At 55.8% G+C, this 18,538-nt stretch overlaps 2 protein-coding genes across 4 annotated transcripts; one reads left to right on the forward strand and one right to left on the reverse strand.

Moving 5' to 3' along the window:
- Positions 1 to 4,777: 4,777 nt before the first annotated feature.
- LOC309596512 (transmembrane protein 17B-like) lies at positions 4,778 to 6,538 on the forward strand (the record flags this gene model as incomplete). Its single annotated transcript, XM_082324813.1, has 4 exons — positions 4,778 to 4,895; positions 5,224 to 5,327; positions 5,720 to 5,833; positions 6,257 to 6,538. 4 exons carry the CDS (start codon positions 4,778 to 4,780, stop codon positions 6,536 to 6,538), a joined length of 618 nt encoding a protein of 205 aa, XP_082180939.1.
- Positions 6,539 to 7,391: 853 nt separating this feature from the next.
- P2RX6 (purinergic receptor P2X 6) lies at positions 7,392 to 18,454 on the reverse strand (the record flags this gene model as incomplete). 3 transcript variants are annotated; one of them, XM_082324680.1, is made up of 12 exons in its annotated part: positions 7,392 to 7,547; positions 8,379 to 8,456; positions 9,195 to 9,260; positions 10,352 to 10,445; positions 10,950 to 11,059; positions 11,254 to 11,395; positions 12,211 to 12,291; positions 12,585 to 12,678; positions 13,412 to 13,487; positions 17,768 to 17,839; positions 18,049 to 18,199; positions 18,318 to 18,454. In XM_082324680.1, the coding sequence occupies 12 exons, from the start codon at positions 18,452 to 18,454 to the stop codon at positions 7,509 to 7,511; spliced, it is 1,140 nt and encodes a 379-aa protein (XP_082180806.1). In that variant the 3' UTR covers positions 7,392 to 7,508. The 3 variants fall into 3 exon arrangements, with proteins under 3 accessions (XP_082180806.1, XP_082180805.1, XP_082180807.1); XM_082324679.1 differs by having other exon boundaries at positions 7,410 to 8,456; XM_082324681.1 differs by having other exon boundaries at positions 7,410 to 8,456; positions 10,962 to 11,059; positions 18,318 to 18,413.
- Between the last annotated feature and the right edge of the window lie 84 nt (positions 18,455 to 18,538).

Consider the following 18,538-nt stretch of genomic DNA (forward strand, 5'->3'; position numbering starts at 1 on the left):
TTCCGCTGGTGGCTGCATCCCTCCTGATGCTGCAGTCGCCATGGGGAGACGGGATGGCAGCTCCACAGACAAGCAGGAACACCACGGCTGAGCCATTTCCCTTTGAGACTTGGATGAACCTGGCACCTGTCACTGCACACTTACCTTCCCAGCAGACTGCCAACAGCTCCTCTGCCCCGGTGCCTACCGGGCTGAGGCTCTGCTGTTGCAATTCCCGTGGGAAGCTGGAAAGGCAGCCACCAGAGAGAGCGGGGTTTGGCAGTGGCAGCGGGCACGGGCACTGCGTGGCTGCAGATGCTGCAGACGGGTTGGAGGGTCCCCAGGCGGGTCTGCCCCATGCACGTCCCTCGCCCCCATGAACAGTGCGAGTGCCTTTTGTAGCTCCCTGTGCTTTCAAGCACGTTGCCCCTTCCCAAATCCTCTTCACTCCCAGCAAAGCTCTGATGCACATCCCCGCGGAGCCTGACATCCGCTCCCTCTCCGCATGGCTGCAGTGCTTGCCACAGTTCTCCCTGTGCTCACCCACCCTGGGGAGCACCTGGGCGTGGCAGGGAGATGGGGTCACGCTGGGTGGTCTCTGTACAGCCTGTGTTTGTGTTTCACATTCTCCTTTCTCCAGGCTGGTTGCCCCACCCAGCCCCCACAGCAGAGGCGGGTCCCTGGCCAAGCCGAGGGCTCTGGAGCTCATCGGTCCCTGTCCCAGCACCCACAGCATCTCCCCATCCTGGAGCACAGAAAGGGCTGGAGTGCTGCTCCCCATCTCTTGGGGCTCCGTTTGAGCTTGGGCACTGGCAGCTCTGGGTCAGTCCCTGGGGTGCGGAGCCGGGGCTCCCTGGAGAGGTGTGGCAGCCAGACTGCAGCCCCTGGGCTTGGTGGCCGTCCTTCCAGCCAGCCTTGTGATGTCTCTCTCCTTAACGATTATCGTAGGATTAGTGCTGCTGCTGAGATGTTACTCAAGGAAAAGTAGCCAGAGGAGTATTTCTGGCTGTCCTCCGTCCTTTGTCACTCCTTCCTCCTGTCGCCTAGTGACAAGGCTGCATTTCTCATCTTAGCTTTCCACGTCAGTGCTCTGCTGTCGTGTTTTCTGCCTCTTGCTGGAAGAAGAGCCTTATCTCCAGTTCAGGAGTGGACCTGGCCAGCCCACAGCCCCACGTCCATCAGCCCAGCAGAGCCAGGGGGGTGAGAACCCCCCTTAGAGAGCCTCTGGTGCTCTGTCCTGGGGGAGGTTTCTTCCCCAGCCGTCAGTGTTTTACCCTGAGCCCAAAGCAAGAGGATTTATATTTTTAATTTGATTCACCCCCTATGAATTAAAGCAGTACTATTCTTGGGATCTGGATCACCTCTGATTCCTTCCAAGGCCTTGGGTCACCTCTGCAGGTCGGCCGGGTGGTGCAAGCACCTCTTCTGTGGAGGCTTCCCACTTGTGTCCAGCTCATCTGTATTTATTTCCAGAATTTCTGATCTTTGCTGGGTAGAAACATCACCAGTTGCCTGTTATGTCTCCGGTTGGTCTCTTCTGGTTTCACTGCAAGGTTTTTCCCAGGCGGCATGACCAGAGGGGATGGTAGGCAGGGACATGCATGCTCCAGCACGCAGCGATGAACAGAGTCCTCTTCTTGAACTGTTATGTATCATCTGCTGGATCCACAAAGGGATGTGAACTTGGAAGTCTCATCTTAGGTCCCAAAAGGCAAATGTCGATGTCCCCATCCCCAGTGCAGCACAGGTGAGGGCTTTCTCTGAGGGCAGAGGTGGCCGGGTCTGCTCAGCTCCTGGTGCCCCAGGCAGGGCTCTGGCAGAGGGGCTGGGGCTGTGCACGCTGCCCAGGCTCTGCACACTCGCCGGGGGATGTGGCTTTGCATCCCCTGTCTTGCTGGTGGGATGGTTGGACTCTGCTTCAGCAGCTCCCCAGGGGACCCAGCTGGGGGTGCCTGGGGACACCGGCCACCACATGGTGGCACTCTCCAGAGCTCTGTGGTTTTCCCCCTGGGCTCTCTGGCACATCGTCCACACTGGGTGAGGCTGGCGGCTCCCGCGCCCCATGTGCTCCCCCAGCACAGCTTGGCTGAGCATTTCCAAGGCCTCCGTCTTCCTGCTCACCCAAAGGCTTGGCATCCTCTGGAGTCCTCCTGGGCAGATCGGCAGGGTGCTTCGTTTTTCAGGAAGATGCCCTTTGACTCCTTCACCTCTGCTGGGGCCGCATCCAGTGTGGGGCGTGAGCTGTGCACAGCAGGCATCACCCCCATGTTCACAGGGCTGAACACCATGCAAGGCCTGAGGAAGGACCTTCTGCTCCAGCTTACAGCTGCAATGTGGGGAACAAGTCCCATTCCCCCTTTTTACAGAGGAGCTGTTTCAGCCGGCACTGGGAGCATCACCCCATGACACGAGAAACCCCAGTCACCACCAGGGCTTTCCTTAGGACATGTGCTGGGTCGTGGGCAGGGCTGCCAGCATAGCTAGGCATCCTGACACCAACTTGTGGGCATTGCTCTTCCGCACCAGTGTGGGATGGTGTTGGACCCGGGACCCCTCATCCAGCGCCTTAGCAAATGCTTACCAGTGGTGACCATGTCCTGGAGCTGGGCAAGGCTGGGTTGTCTCCTCTGACACCTCTCCAGGCACATCTTGCAACCTCCCATGCCAGGACAGAAAGTTTCCAGATATTCTTAAGAAACTGCCTGCTCCCATCAGGAATGAACACCATTAGCTAAACCCAGCTGGGGCACATGGAGCTTGTTAGTGTTCCCCAGCTGCATTGCCCCATCACATTTAGCTTCACCAGATTGCCCAAGTATCTTCTAGGTTGCTTACCTGGGTTGCCAACACAGACGTAATGCCCCCAGACCCTAAGATCTCCACCAGCTCCTGCTCCTCAGGTGCTGGGCTTTGCCTGTCGCCCTGCCTGCATCTCTCCCCATGTGCTGGCAGGACCCAGGGAGCCACGTGTTGGGCACAGCCCACCTTCCCTTCCTGCGCACCCGAGAACCCCTCTAGGCATCTCGTGGCATTGCACCAGATGACAGATTTACTTTTAGTTCCCTTGTGCCCTAAGCCTTCGTTTAAAAAATCACTGCTCCTCACGAGGTGGTTTCCCAGACATTAAGTATGGCCTCACCCTTTGTCCGTCCATCTCTGCCCTTGCTTTTTCACCTTGCACGTTGCTTGGGTGGTGTTTACTCATGCACTGGCATTTACTCCTCGCTTTGCTCCTTCTTACAGCCCCCAGGGAGGTTGTGGCAACACATATAGCTTCGCCTTCTTCCTTTCCCGCAGTGGTACGCTTGTCCCCCTGTCCCACGGGCTGGCTGCCCTTGTCTCGGCTAGAGTTGGTCCGAGCTGAATGGTGGTGGCCAACCATCTCCAGGCAAGTCTTCCTAGTGTCACTTCTGAGGCTGGGAAGTGTTCAGTGTTACAGGCTGTGGTTAAACACCCTCCCTGATGCAGTGGAGACTGTCTTCTCACCAGTGGCATCTTCAGATGTCTTGTCTGGGCATGGCCAAATAGATTAGAAGGACCTCATGGGCCTTTCTGCTCATCCATTGCCCTCCCTTAGCTCAGTGTCCTTATCTAATAACAGGCCAATACTTACAGCAGGGCGTATTTTTTCCACACTTGGTTAGATTTTCTGTGAAATCCACTTTGCATAAGTTTGGGGTTTTTTTTACCAGTAATGTAAGGACAGGGGAGTGGCTGCCCTCAGCTGGGCCGTGGGGCCATGCTGTGGTGTCACAGCTGCTCAGGAGAGCTGGAGAAAGGGCATGCACCCATGCACCTTGGGCTGTGCTCACAGGATGGACCTGCCTTGAGAGACTGGGTCCTTGTGCATGGAAGCCCTTGATGGGCTTCAGCCAGTCACGCATTGGTCTAACCACACTTTCAGCCCCAGGTGTTTTTTTTGGCAGCACATGGCAATGAGCTCTGCAGCTTCATTTTGGCTTTATCAAGCAGAAGAATCCTCTTTTTATTTGGTTTCTCATGTCCCTTGCCAGTGCTTATCCCTTAAGGACCACATTTACAATACTCTCTCCCAATATTTGCAGCAGGTGCCCTGATGCACCTTCTGGGATTGGTTGGAGGCTGAAGATCATGAGATGAGACCATGCCTGTTGGGTAGGACTAACCATGAAGGCCCGAAAGCACCATCCCCTTTCCCTGCCATTCACCTCCAGCTCAGCCACCCTCTCGCACACACCATCCTCCACTGCCTTCCCCAGGACCCCCGAGCCTGGATGGGGCTTGGGGATGCTGAGCAGAATGGAGACCCACGGGGGTGGCCTGTTAGCAGGGAAGCTCACAGTGATGAGTAAAATGGCCTGTGAGTCCATAGGCTTTGAAGAAGCGTTTCTGGCAAAGAGCACCATCCCCTCCCTGGGCATCCACATCTGTCAGGGAGTCATAATTCAGCCGTAATTACATTGATACAACCCAGCTGGGAGAGGGTGCGGCAGAGCAGAGGCTGTGCCCATGGGGTGCACAGGTTGGGGACACCACCATATCCTCGTCATGGTGATGGGTACAACCTGCTGCTCACCCCCACAAGCTGCTGCAGAGGGGAGACCCTCTGTGTATCCTTGTGGCTCCTGCGTGGGCTTGGTGTCCCAGGGGGGGAATTTTCCTTCCCCACATCCTCCTCCCAGCTCAGCAGCCCTGTCCCTGGGGAGCCAATGGCCAGGTGGCCCCACGCATTAGCCTGACCTGTCATCCTGTTAATTACCTTCTGGCTAATCCCAGCTGAGCCGGGCTGGGATGAGCGAGTGGGGCTCGGGCGCCGGCCATGGCTGCGCACACCCCTCTGCCCCCCAACCTCCGCTGGGGCTTGGCAGCATTCAGCGGCTCCCTCTTCCTCAACAACAAGACACGGGACAGCGGCACTGCCCACACCTACCACCCAGGTACGGGCAGCAAGGCTCAGCAGCAGAGGGGTTGGGGGAGCGGTTTTGCTGTTGCTTCAACCTCGTGAGCCTGCTCAGCAGATCACCAAAGCACCCGGGTGCCTCTGAGCTGGGAACACCCGAAGGGTCCATGCACCCACTCACCCATTGATGAGGGGGAGCAAAAATAAGTGCATTTGCTGCAAACAGCCATTCTTGCTACCCAGCCATCCCCCCAGGCATGGCAGGGGCCATCGCTCTCCGTGAGCTGCGAGGCTGGGGCCCCCTCTGGGCAGCGAGACCCTGGGGGGGCTGGGCAGCCCTGCCCACCCCTGCCTGCCCTGCCTAGCCCACGAGGTGCTGGCCAGCCTGCCCCTCCAGATGATGCTGTACTTCAACGTCTACTACTTCCCGGTCTGGTGCCTGGCTGAGGGGATGATGCTGCAGCTGAAGGTACTGTCCCATGGGGCACGTGGCGGGGGGTGAGCCTGCTCCTGCCCAACCTCCCTGGGCACACGGGAGCCACATTGAGCAGGGGAGAGAGGAGCCTCTTCAAAATTAATGGGTCCCCACACACAGGAGTAAAATACCCTGTCCCCCTCAAGACAAGATGGCTCGCCTCCAGCTCCCAGAAATGGAGATCATGAGAACTACTGAACTTTCCAGGCAGGGAAGGTTAAACTGGGAGGGCAGAGTGGGCAGGGCTGGGCACCAGCACGGGTGGGAGCTGGCAGAGCACAGGGAGCTGGGCGTGGGGAGGTGGGCATGGAGCACAGGGGATGGGAAACTGGGCATGGAGAGCTGGGCACAGGGCTGGCTGGGACAAGGCTGTGCCCCCGTTACAGTACCACCTGCTGCCTCAGCACTACCAGTTCCTGCTGGTTGCTGCCTTCCTCATCCTCTCGCTGGCTGAGGGCTGCCGCCTCTACCTGGGCTATGTGGGGAACCTGCAGGAGAAGGTAAGCGCCGTCTCTCTGCCCTGGCCACAAGTCCCCTGTGCTTGGTGAGGGATGTCCTTGGTGAGGGACGTCCCTGCTGGGGGAGTGGTGGCTATGCTGGGTGCCCAGGACCTGAGTGCCCCTTCCTCCTGGAGTCCTGCCTGGAGCTGTCCTGGGAGGGAACTGCAGGCGCAGGCAGGACCTGGAAGCAGGGGACAAAGGGGACCCACTCGCTCTCCTGCTGTACCCCTCCTGCTGTGGGTGTGACGCTCCAGCACTGGGCTTGACCGCATCCAACTGCATCCAGGCACAGCTCTGTGTGGCAGGGATGTCCCCAGTAACCAGGCCATTGGTGGCCGATGCAGGGAGCTCCTGGGGCAGAGAGGGTCCCCCCACGCCACCAATGGCCTCTGCGCCCCATCTCAGCAGCCTCTGCTCCCACAGGTGCCCGAGCTGGCCGGGTTCCTCCTCCTCTCCTTCCTGATCCAGCTCCCCCTCCTGCTCTTCCTGCTGACAGACAGCCACGTCATCCACCTGCCACTGGAGATGGCCGTGCACAGCCTTTTCCTGGCCTTCCTCATCGCCGAAATCGTGGCTGCCTTCCTTGCGCTGAAGACCATGACCAAGCAGCTGGCGGCACAGTTCCACCTGCGGCAGTTCAAGGAGGGTGGCAGGGGACGGCTGGGGCAGGGGGGCACAGGGGTGCAGGCAGCTGAGGAGGGGTGATGTTGCGGGACCCCTCCATCTCACACAGTCAGTCCTGACACGGAGCATTAAACGGTGCTCAGACCCCCACTGCGCCTCCACACACTGTTTTTGAGCTGGGTGGCTTGTGGGGTTCCTGGAGCACTCCATGGGCATGGACCTGGACGGTCCCTGCCCTGCACCTGGCTGACACAGCCCGGGGCAGGTGGGAGTGCAGGGTTCAGCATCTCCAAACTGCCCAGACTGAGCCCAGGGCTGTGCTTGTCCTCGCTGAGCATCAGCCCTGGCAGGAGGCAGGAACAGGGGGCAGAGGAGCCACTGCACCCCCCAGGAAGCAAGTACCAGCCCAGGGCTGCCGCCTTAAGCTCAGCTCTTAAACCCTCCCTGAGCATAGCCAAAGTGGGGCGGGGGGGCAGCCCTGCTACTCCCTGGGGAGCTCCCAAGGATCTGGGCAGCTCATGTGAAGCCATCCCAGCTGGAAGCATGCGGAGTGCTGCAAGGTGCAAGACTGGCACCACAAAACCTTCACAGCCACCCCCAGGGCTAGAGACAGAACAGAGCCACCTCCTGCTTTCTGAACAGCTTTATTTCATTGCATCCCTGTTTTTCACGGGAAATCAAGGCCCACGGCCATCTGGAACGTGAAGAAGCGCAAAGTGCTTTAAGCCTCTTGTGCTGAGCATTGGCCAGCCACTTCCCAGCAAGCTCTAGTTCCCGCAGCAGCTCCGCAGCATGGCTCTGCTCAGTCACCGGCCGGTCAGTGCTGGGAGCTGCACATGGAGCTGCTGGGAGCTGCTTTGTGCTCCAGGAGCCAAGAACTTCTGCTGATGCAAATGCTTCTCCAGGAAAGGCAGACCCTAACCCCAGCAGCGCACACTTGGGCCAGGAGAACCAGACCACCTCCACCTGGGCTGCAGCCATGCCCCCATGACATCTACCTGAAGGTTGCTCCGGAGTGAAGGGTGCTTGTGGCAGAGCATTCCCGATGTCCCTAAGCTGCAGCCTCGGCCTTACCTTTAGGGGGTTTTGCCTGCAAAATGAACAGGGTCATCTTGCTATACTAGAGACAAGGGGACAGCCCAGGCAGGTGGTCCTGTGCTGCTCTGCTCAGTGCCATGCAACCAGATTCATTGTTTGAGACCCCCACTCATGATTTGAGATCAGGCATTAGGAACAACTTTTTTTCCCCCAGTAGGATGGTGCAGCCCTGGGGCAGTTCACCGGGAGCTGGGGGATCTCTGTCCTCAGAGATTTCTAAGACTTGGCCAGACAAAGCCGAAGATGACTCGAGCTAGGGCTGGCAGCTCTCCTGCTCTGCGGGGGCCTCCCAGCCCACACCCTGCGACTCCCTGATTCACCAGGGCTGGGCAGTGCCAACGCGGGAATCACACACAGCGAGACAGCCTGTCACTGAACCACAGTGTCAGCACCGACACAGCGCCACGGCGCACTCTGAAGAGCTGCCCTGTCTCCACACGGAGTTCAGCCAAATTCAGTTTGGAAGAGGGTGAACAAATGTGGAGCTGGGTCAGGTTTCTATGGTAAGGTCCCCTTGGGGACTCCTTGCTGTCTTAACAGTAGTTGAGGTCATGGTACAGCTTTCCCTGCAGTCCGGGCACCAGCTGCGTCCCTCTCTTCCACTCTGGCCAGTGCCTGTTGTCATCAAACTTGGAAGAGTTTAACCTCTGTCAGGTTCAGTTCAGACCAGCCACCAAGCCCAAGAATCGAAGACTAAGAACTGCTCCACCGGGGTTTTCCCACATCGTGTGAATTGAGTTTTAACCAAGGGGCAGAAAAATAATTAAATCCGCTTGCAAAACTTCATTCCAACCTCATCTCTCCAAAGTGACCCCATCCTTACCTCCTCAAACTTCTCCTTCCAATAGAAGTCAGCTTTCGCATCCAGGTAGAGCAGAACCAGGTCACAGACCACCGTGGCCTGGAGACAGACAAACACAGCAGGGCAGCACCTGGCCAGTGTTGGGGGCAGCAAGCCTGACCTGCCTCCAACACAGGCCACCCAAGCAGCTCCACCAGGTCCTCTTTGACCCAACCTGCTCCCATTAGCCGCACAGGAGGTTAGATGTGATCATCTGGGCTGCAATGCACGGACGCGGGGTGAGGGCTGGTCCAGCACAGAGCCGCCGTCACAGCCACGTAAGGGACTGGGATGAGCACGTCCAGGAGGAAAGAGGGGGCAGGTCGGGGAGCCCAGGCTCCTCATTACTCTGCTGAAAGGGGAGAGCCACAGAGGTGCTCTACAAGGGGCTGCCTCATCTCGATGACCGCAATGCCGTGTCTGCACTGGAGCTGGACACTGGCTCCCTTTAGAGTCAGGGGAGAAAGACAGAGAGGACGTGCTCTCTCCTGCTGGCTGAGACAGCTGGAGCAGACCAGCCAGCAATGCCCCTCTGATGCGCCTTCCCAGGGTCAACACAAACACCCAGCCTCCATGAGATGTGCCCCTGGCAGTGCTGAGGATCCTTGATTCAGCAATGTCATTACTGCTAAGGATCACAAACAGGAAAATGGGAGCTCACACGCTGCCAGACAATCTCTCCTCTCAGGCTGGCAGGCACCCAGGAAGCCTTGCACCCAGGCAGGCAGGGGAAACAACAGATGAGTGGCAAATCCCAACCCATGGATCAGAAGAAAAGAGTGTATCTGGAGTACTCACGGCACCAAAGAATGCAATGCCGGTGCCGAAGCTCACGGCAGCAGGAATTATGCTGAACTTCCCAGCCTGGTAAGAAACAGTGGGTGGAGGGGGAAGACAGTGGGTGGAGAGCAGTGAGAGGGCTGTGGGACAAGCCCTGCTGAGCAGCGTGCTTAAAGCCAGGGAGGTGCTGGAGGAAACTGGGGTCATTTCTTCATGCCCAGCTGTGGGAACCCGACTACTATTGCCTTGACTCAAAACCCCTTTGGCTGTCAAAGAAGGGATTGAGGCAGCTTGTGACTCGGTGGCAGCAGAGGTTACTGTGACCCACCTGCTCCTGCAGGCACAGCAGGAGCCTCCCTCTTGCTGCAGGACCCCAGCAGCTGCCACCCACTGAACTACATCCTAGCAAACACGGCCCTGATGTGATGTGTCCCTCTGCTCAAATGAGTCTAGTATCTCTGAGGAAAGATTTTCAGGTTCCTGTCTCTCTCCTGGCTATTCTCTCCTGCTCCACACCTCCTGGACCTTGTCTCTCTACCCAGAAGTGGTGCACCCTGTCCTGTACTGTGTGCTTCACCCTCTTCAGGTGAAAAGGCCACTGCTAAGCATGACAGACCAGCTGTGGACATCTCTCAGGGTGGCAAGTCCTCTCAGCACAGGCTCCATCTTGCACAGTTGAGTATTGAGTTTGTCAGTGATGCTGCACAGAGTAGCATCAGCCATGATCATGCCCATGCCTTTTCTCCCCGAGGGTACAATTAATCAAGAAGGGATTAATTGCCCAGGTTCAGAAAAGTTCAGGTTGATCTTTGCCAGGGTGCTCCCACCATGGGACCCTCAGAGATGCCGACAGCCCTTCTGCCCAGAAAAGCTCACCTTGCCTACAGGGCCCAGCACTTCACAACACCCATGTCAAATTCTCAACAAGGGAAGCCTCCCTGCTCAGGGCATTACCAAGGTGTTTCTCTTCCAATGGAAGAGACCATTTTTTCCTGCTTTGCTTGGGAAACTCTGGAAAGAGGTGAAGAGCTCACCATGGTGGAGAAAAGCAACGCCAGCAGCAGGAAGCCATGGGGCTGGCTGCAAGAGAGAGCAGCAGGGAGCAGTGCGAGGAGTCAGCCCTGGTGACAAGGCCGCCAGGACTGCGTATGTGGGGTCTGCAGAGGAGACAGTACCTGGCCATGCACGGAGATGTCGAAGCGGATGCCATAGAGCTTCAGCAGGTTCCGGTAGAGCTGTCGCTGGGAGTCCCAGTAGTAGGAGGCAGTTCTGCAGGAGACATTGGATGCGGTTTAGAAAGCCATGGCAGCTCTGCGCCCGCAGTGAGGGAAGAGGGCTGCCAGTGCCCTATGATTGCTGGGGCTACCATGCACCTGTGCACACCTTGTGTCCTCCAGTGGGCTAGGATGTGGGCGAAGCACATGCTGCCATGACTCACTAGCTCGGCATCAGCAGCGGGGCATCAGCGTCCGCCCAGCACCCAGCCCAGGGTCACTAGGAGCACGCAGCTCCAGTTCAGGGTCAGCACAGACGTGGACAGCCACATGTCCCTGCCCTTAGGCAGGTAATGCCTAGCACAGCTCCAAACAGAGCAGAGCTACAAGGTGCAGGAACTACCATGGCACCCTGGTACTGACAGACCCTGCGCCGAGTTACCACATCCCATTGTCCCTGCTGCTTCTTTCAGAGCATCAATCAGGAAAACTGAGATCTCAAATAACTGCCATGTGCTCAATCCACAGGCCCGTGTGGCCACTGTCCCAGCATCCTCACCTAAAATTGTACCTCCTGTCCTGCAGGCTGAAGGAGTACTGCGGCTGGCACTGGGCAGCGGGGTGATCCAGGTCGCAGTCCCAGTCGATGCGAACTCCGATGCTCCCCCCCTGCAAAACACATTTTATTCCAGGAGGAGCACGGGATCAGAGATTTGCCGAGTTCTTTACTGTTCACATGTTCACAGATCACACACTCCCTTAGCATTTCAGGGGTCAGTCCTGTGCCCCACCCCTTGCCCACATCCCTGGGGAATTTGGAGTCATCTTCCATACTTTAAAAAAAAAAAAAAAAAACCAAGTACCAGGAGTGCAAGGTCTCCAAAGGTCTCTCCAGCTGCCTCCACCATGTCACGGACACGGAATACAGGGCAGGAGGGGTTGAAGAATGGATCGTATGTGCAGCTCTTGAAATAGGTGGGGTCATTGGTTTGCAAAGTATTGCACCTGAGACAGGGGAGAGAGGGGGGGAACTGTCACGAGTGGAGTGGGGTGTGGGAAGACAGGGAGCCCTGCTGCAGGACTGAAAAGGAGACCCTCCCACTGGAGCGGGACCGATGCTCCTGCTTCAGGGGGAGATAGTCATTGCCTCTCCTAAAGCCTCAGTTGGAGAGAGGGTGGAGGGAAACCGGCCCAGAGGAATCACACGTGGAGTTATCATCCTTTACAGCACCTGCCATGGTCCTTCCCCTCCTAGCTCCTCTCCTCCACCTCTGCCTTTGTGCTTCTCCTTTCTTCCCTGGCACCTAGCTCCCACCGCTGTGAGATGTAATGACCCAGCTTGAGCTGGCACTCTAGGGATGATAGCAAGGGCAGTTCAGCTGCCCCAAGCCACGTCTCCTGCCAGAGTAAGGCAGCACAGTCAGCATGCCTGGGGCTGGGAGGCCAGTGCAGCGTGGGCTGCTGTGAAACCATTTTGCAGGGACTAAAATGCAAAAATATTTGGGGTAAAATAAGACCTTGGGAATGACTGGCCTTGTCCGGCTCTGTCTGCGGTGCTCTAGACAGGCAGACGGACACCACTTCCTCTTTGAGGGCTCCCCATCCCATTCCTCTTACATCTGCAAACACCGGTCCTGCTGAAACGACCAGTGTTCTCCTTAACACAACATCCTGAACTGTAACTGCCCGAGACACCACCCGCCCTGGACAGCACATGGCTTCTTGGATGCCTTGGCTGTGCAGCCCCTAGGCAGGCAAGTTCAGCACAGAGGCTGGACTAGGCTGCACGCACAGCCTGGCTGGAGGAGCATCATACTTACTTGGAGAAGTTAAATTTGGTGAAGTGGACAGTATTTTTTATAAAAAGAGTGAAATTCTCCGCCTCAGCCAGAAGAGGTTTCCTGAAAAACAACCACCAACGAACTCAAATTTTGCACAGTGGCCAAGGCACGTCCCCATTCCCCTTGCTCTGCAGTCTCTTCCACAATCCTGGGACTTTGGCTACAATGGACAGTCGCAAGAAATACTCTTGCATTAAGTTCTCTGGACTTAACTGACCAGTAGATCAATGTCAAAGATCTCCCTGAGCCTGGCTGCCCCCCAGGCAAGTATGATCAGGCCCCTGGTTACACAGAGCACAGACAGAAGGAACCAAAGCTCTCAACGCCTGCTGTCCCCTCACCCTGTGCCTTACCCAGGCAGGGTGTTGTTTTCCACAGGACACCAGCCATAGATCTCACAGGTGGAATGGGTGGTATTGAACATCACACATTTCCCAGTTTTTATCCCTAGAAATGAGACAATGTATATCATTTACTATTCCATTTCGAAACATCTTCTCTGCAGCTCCCCTCCTGGGATAGCGCCCTGGCCACAGGCTTGTTCTGGCCTTCTCAAAACCTGAACCACAAAGACAACCCTGGGATCATCTTCAGTGTTGGGTGGGGAAAACAGTTTCCCTCCGAAACCCTCCCTCGAGGCCAAACGACAGGAGCTGTTTTACAAAGACAAGAAGCTGCTTGCCGCTGTCAGCGTCCGTCTGTCCAGCGCTGCCTCTCCTGCCCCATGGCTGCTGAAGCCACCCACTCCCCAGGTGGGAACACAATGACCTGGGGCAATCCCACCCACAAAGCTTTGGCATCCGACCTCCTAGAGCTGAAATATCCTTTTCCAGCTGAACTCACATGGGCTGCTAATATTAATCAGCATGAAATAAAAGCCAGGTTTTATTACAAAAGGAAAACCTGCCAATCACATGGCTCAGCAGTTTCAATTCCAGCAGCCAACATCAGAAACAGAGCACCCCTGTATTTGCTGTGACAGTGCCTCATGCCCGCAGCACCTGCTTGTCTGGCTGACAGGTTGCTGTCAGGTTTTGCCAAGAATAAATGGCTTGAGAGCACTTCCGTGCACACTTAAAAAAAGCACCGAACTCGGGCAATCAGGCACCTTTGTGCATATGTTTGCTACCAAACATGAGGAATTAAATGATTTTATGTTTTTTAGCAAAGCACCCAGTACCATTGCCACGAACCACTGGGTTTCCCATGGGACAGTCTGCATCTTCTACGCACATTGCATCGAGAACAGAGGGGCTCTGAGAGAGACAGAGAGAAGTGCTGTTACTGCGCTGCACAGCCGCCTGAGGCCGCACGGTCACTCACCCATGTCTCTGTGCTGCTGCTCCTGTTTCTCCAGGCACGTCCCAAATGCTTACAGAAGACATCCACCATGTCCAGAACCTCTGCAGCCTCCAACCAGCAAGGAGAGAGGCATCTCCGAGGGACAATCCTTCCCGCCTGTCTCCACACTCTCTGGGGCGCTTGCCTTGTCTGCCTCAGAGGCAGAGGAAGCCTCAGGAGCTAGTTAAGTTAGGACTGGGAACAAGCACAGCTGGGTTCAAGAGGGCCTTAATGGCAGAGCCCATTAAGCACCTTGTAAAGCACCACCACAATTCCCCTGGGGAAGAGCTGAAGAGACCCTAAATACAGCATAACAAGTTTTAGAAGAGACACAGAAAGCTTCACCCTCACTCTGGACCCACCCGATTGCCAGGAGCAGCAAAAAGCTCCTATTCAAACACAGAGAGACGATAGGAGGTGGGGGGAATACAAGTAACACCCTCCCCCAGGCCATAGCAGGAGTCACCAGCCTGTCAGAAACCCACCTCCCCAAGCCCAGTGGGGCACAGAGGCCCAAAGGCCTGTGGGGAAACCCCAGTTATGGAGTCAGAAGAAGGGGGGTCTGTCCAGGCCCTGCCAGGGCTGTCCCAGGACAGCCTCAGCCCCTTGTTCCAGGTGTGAAACCCACCATAATGAGCCAAGAGGAGCAGCTCTCTGAAGCAACTTTGGGCTGGGTGGGAGGGTCACTGCCTAGGGGTATGGGAATCATTATGGGATGCAGGAGAAGAGCATTTTGGGATTGCACAGGACATTTAGCTGATGGGATGTTTAGGGGAGGAAGAAAAGGCATGGAAAAGGAGGGATCTAGGTGATCCAGGAACAAACAAACATTGGAAAATAGAGGGATAAAAGGATGCAAAGGACTGATTGCATGTACAGAGCTGGCTGGTCAGTATGGTGGTCCATCCATGCCCTGTGCCCCATCAGCACAGTCTGTCTTGTCTTTGAACTAAACTTGATTTTCCAACTATTTTCCTAGGCGATGGGCTCTATTCTGTATGCACGTTGTGTCTATGGGTGTCTGAGTGCCAGCAGCTGAGAGGAACCACAGGCTGTCACAGGGGCCCATGTGCCTGGGTGCCAGCTGCTGTGAGTACAGGTGTGCACATGAACGTGTGATTCACAGCAAACATCAGGCCGGATGAGCCAGGGAGGAGGTGGCCTGGGAGCAAGGTGGGGTATCTAAGGGCGAGCCCACATGACTACCAGAGGGACGAGGGAGTCCTGCCCAACTGCTTGAGAAGGGTGGCTACTAGATTCATGCCCCTCACCTCCACTGATGGCCCCTTCATAGCATGCAGCACCCACCTGCAATGCCGTAATAAGCACTAACGAGAGCACTTTGTCATCCTGGATCCAAATCAGATGCCAAGGATTCAGCCTCCAGAAGGACCCAGACAACAGATATTTGCAGATGAGTGTATGAGTCCCTTCCCAAGTCCAGGTAGTAAGACACATGACAAGTGCCACTTGGCAGACAGACACTTCTGGGTCTTCAGGGCATGCAAGCTGCAAAGCTTGGAAGAAATTCAGGTACTGAAGTCTGTGATGGTGTTACTGAAAACCTAAAACCTGGCCAAGAAGGTTTCAACCTCCCCCACCACCTTTTAACAGAAGTGAGCCTCGAACAATCTGTCGGTGCTGGCGTTCTCCACAGGCATGATCCAAACCAGGTTACACGTGCCACAAGTGCATTGAGAGAGAAGCAAAGAGATCTAGACGCAGTTAAAAGCCCTCGTGGGCCCCTGGATCTGTCCTCCTAAAGCTCTCTAAACCACTGCTGCATCTTGCTTGTGTAAGGGTCTAAAAGCCTGGGAAAATTAGGAGTACCAAATTTTTCTAGGAACCTACCCAAGAACTGCAGGTTTGGGATGGGACAGGAATATGAGTACACCAGCATTTAGAATAGGTTTCTTGACAAGCAGGTGAATTACTACACATTTTTAGAAGACATCCCCCAAGGTGCTCACAGCAGAGCTCAGATGCTGCTCAGAGTTCATAGCATTTGTGTTCCTGGGACAAGGGTGATTTCGGACAGAGGCAGCAAAGAGGTGCTTGTGTTGACAGCAGAGATCTGTGCATAAGCACTAGGAACCTCAGGGCTGAAAGGTTTATATTTACTTTCTGTAGTCACAAATGTGTAGGTAGAGAATGACTTTATTCTTAATCTTATTAGAAAAAATTGCTGATTCCCAGCCCTCGACAGCTATAAAGCCACATACCAAGGCCCAGGAACAAAGTGAACCTTCTCGGAGAGCTAACCACCAGTAGCATCACATGTGAGCAAAGAAGGATGAGGCTTCTTCCAAAATCTAACACCCCCCTCATCACCTTAGGACACAGTCCTGTGCTGCTTGGGGCTGGGACCAGTGCTGCTCACGGGCACATCCATCAGCAGCATCTGGACCTGCATGAGCTGAGCACAGCTGGATGTGCTAAAAACCATAATTTAAGTGAACTGTCCCTTAGCCCCAGAGCTTGTATCTGGACAGAGTGGATACACTGCCTGACTAACGTCTTCTGGCTTTAAGTCTATTTTGATCATCTTCATTAACCTTCAGAGCACCTTGCAGCTAGAGGCAGAGGGTTTCCAACCACTCAAAGTATGTGAGATCAACACCGAAACGTCTCCCTAAGAGATAAGTCACAGCTCAGCCACATATCTGAGCTCAACACAGACATCAGCTGCTAAAACAACCCATCCTGTGTTTGGGTGCTGCTGCTGGCCCCAGCCAGGCTTTTCCCTGGTCTGCCAGCACAGAATACTTCGGTAATCAAGAATCCTGCAAAGTCAAAACCTGTCACTGCTAAATCTTCAAAGCTTTCCAAACATGAATGTCAGCTACAGCCCCAAAACCAGGAACCAAGTAACTACCGAAGAGCAGCACAGAGCGAAGGCTGTGACAGGCGCCCAGATGCACCACAGCATTGTAATGGGACGAAATGCTCAGCTCTCTCTGTATCCTTGGCTTGCACACTGCAAAAATAAGCATCCAGAGATTCCCGTGACTGTCTCCAAGAGAGAGCCCTGAAATGCTCTACTGCACATGTCTTCCCCTGGGGACATTCCTGCAGCTGTCAGTACTTTAGGAGTTCTCAATATTTTAAAGAGGGATCATTAGTACCATTTTCCCTGACTCAAACCCAGGGTTGCTCCTCCTCTTCTGTGGGCTGCGTTTGGAGAGCAGCCCAGCCCAGCAGCCTGCAGCCCAGGGCTAGCTGGGAGGCAGGACCAGGCTGGGCACAGCACAGCAGGCCACAGCAAAAGCCGAAGGGACCATTAGGACAAACAGTGCTTGCCTCAGGCACAAGGTGCCAGCAGTGGCTTAGCTTAAAAGACATTTGCTCCTGCCTGCCAAGCAGAGTCCAGCTTGAGAGAGTTCATTTTAGCAGCTGGCCTGCATCCAGCCTTAAAAGGAAGATTTCTCCCAGACAACATATAGCACTAAGTGTTGGCTGACTGGGAAACCACCTAGACCTTGTGCTCCATTCCTCCTAAAAATAGGACACTAAGATGGAGAGGATACTAGTCCTGCAGCAGAGAGTTATAAAGGAAACATGACACAGGTATCCATGGAGCATGTGTAAAAGTATCAGGAAAAACGGCAGAACAGAGGTAAGATAATGGAGCAGCAAGTCAAGAAACCAAGAATATGTGTGAGACTCAAGAAGGAACAGAGGTAATGGAGATATTAGCTGGGGATGGCAGTGCCGATGCCAGCCGCAGTGCAGAAATGGAATAGCAATGGGGCATCACAGCTCAGCCTCCCCGAAGCGGCCCCTGTCCAAAGACAGCAGAAAGCCTGTAAAGATCATACAGTGTCACCACCCCTCAAGAAGCCCAGAAAGCTGGCGAGACCCCAACAGACAGTGTCCCTTATCCTTCTGGTCACCACAAGTGATTCTGGCCAGACTACCTGGATACATGTCTTGGTTCATGCAGGTACGACAGAGCAAGTGCAAATGAGCGAGTAAGATCTACAAAGCAATGAGAATGAGGGGAATCAGTTTCTATGGAGCAATGAGAATGAGGGGAATCAGTTTTGTTTGGAATAAAAATCAATTTTTCCTTTCTGTCTGGTCTTGCACTGGGTTTTTCCAAGTCCCTGCAGAGCCACAGAGCAGCAGCACTGACTGGCTTTACAAATCTAACCCCACCACAGCGCTGGGCTAAGGAACAGCGCAGCTCACTCACCTCGGGACAGGTGCCCTGGGCTTGCTTTGCTGTGGCAATGAAATTGGTCACCAGAAAAAGCACATTTTCTCCCTAGGAAGCAAGAAGGCACATTCAGCAGGGGATTTACACCGCCATATTCCTCAGCAGCAGAGCAAACAACACATTTTCTTTTTATGGCTTTGTAATTCACGATGTTAACCTTGCCTTTCTTTCCCCAAAGGATTTTACCACAGCTTTTGCCAACCACCTCCCTCCCCCGGGGCGGCTGAAGCGCCCACAGCGCGGGGGCCCGGCCGTACCTGAGGGGGCCGGGCGTAGTCCGCCGCGTCCCACAGCCGCCGGCCCGCGCCCCCCACCTCGGCGACCGCCGCCCCCTTCAGCTTGGTGACGACGACGGCGCGGGGGGCAGGGTCGGTGTCCTGGTAGCCCTTCCGCACCAGCAGCACCCACCTGCAGAGGGGCAGGGGGGCGAGGCGCGCTGAGGGGACCCCCGGCCCGCCCCGCCACCTCCGGGAGGGCCAGGCCCCGGGGGCGGCCAGCTCGCCGCGGCGGGAGGGGACCGCCCTACCCGAGCATGTAGCCCAGCACACCGAGCTGGAGCAGGCGGTGCAACAGCCCGACCCGCCGGTTCCTCGTCAGCGCGAACTTCGCCGTCTTGTAGTCGAGGAGACCGCCGCACTGCCCGCCCGCCGCCGCGCCCGTCATGGCGGCCAACGAGGGACTGCGGGTCCGCGGCCCTGCCCGCGCTTCCCGCCGCAGCGCAGCCCCGCCCCTCCGCGGCACCGCCCC

The sequence above is a fragment of the Platalea leucorodia genome (genome assembly GCF_965183815.1).
Source record: "Platalea leucorodia genome assembly, chromosome: 12".
In the NCBI taxonomy this organism is placed as follows: Eukaryota; Metazoa; Chordata; class Aves; order Pelecaniformes; family Threskiornithidae; genus Platalea; species Platalea leucorodia.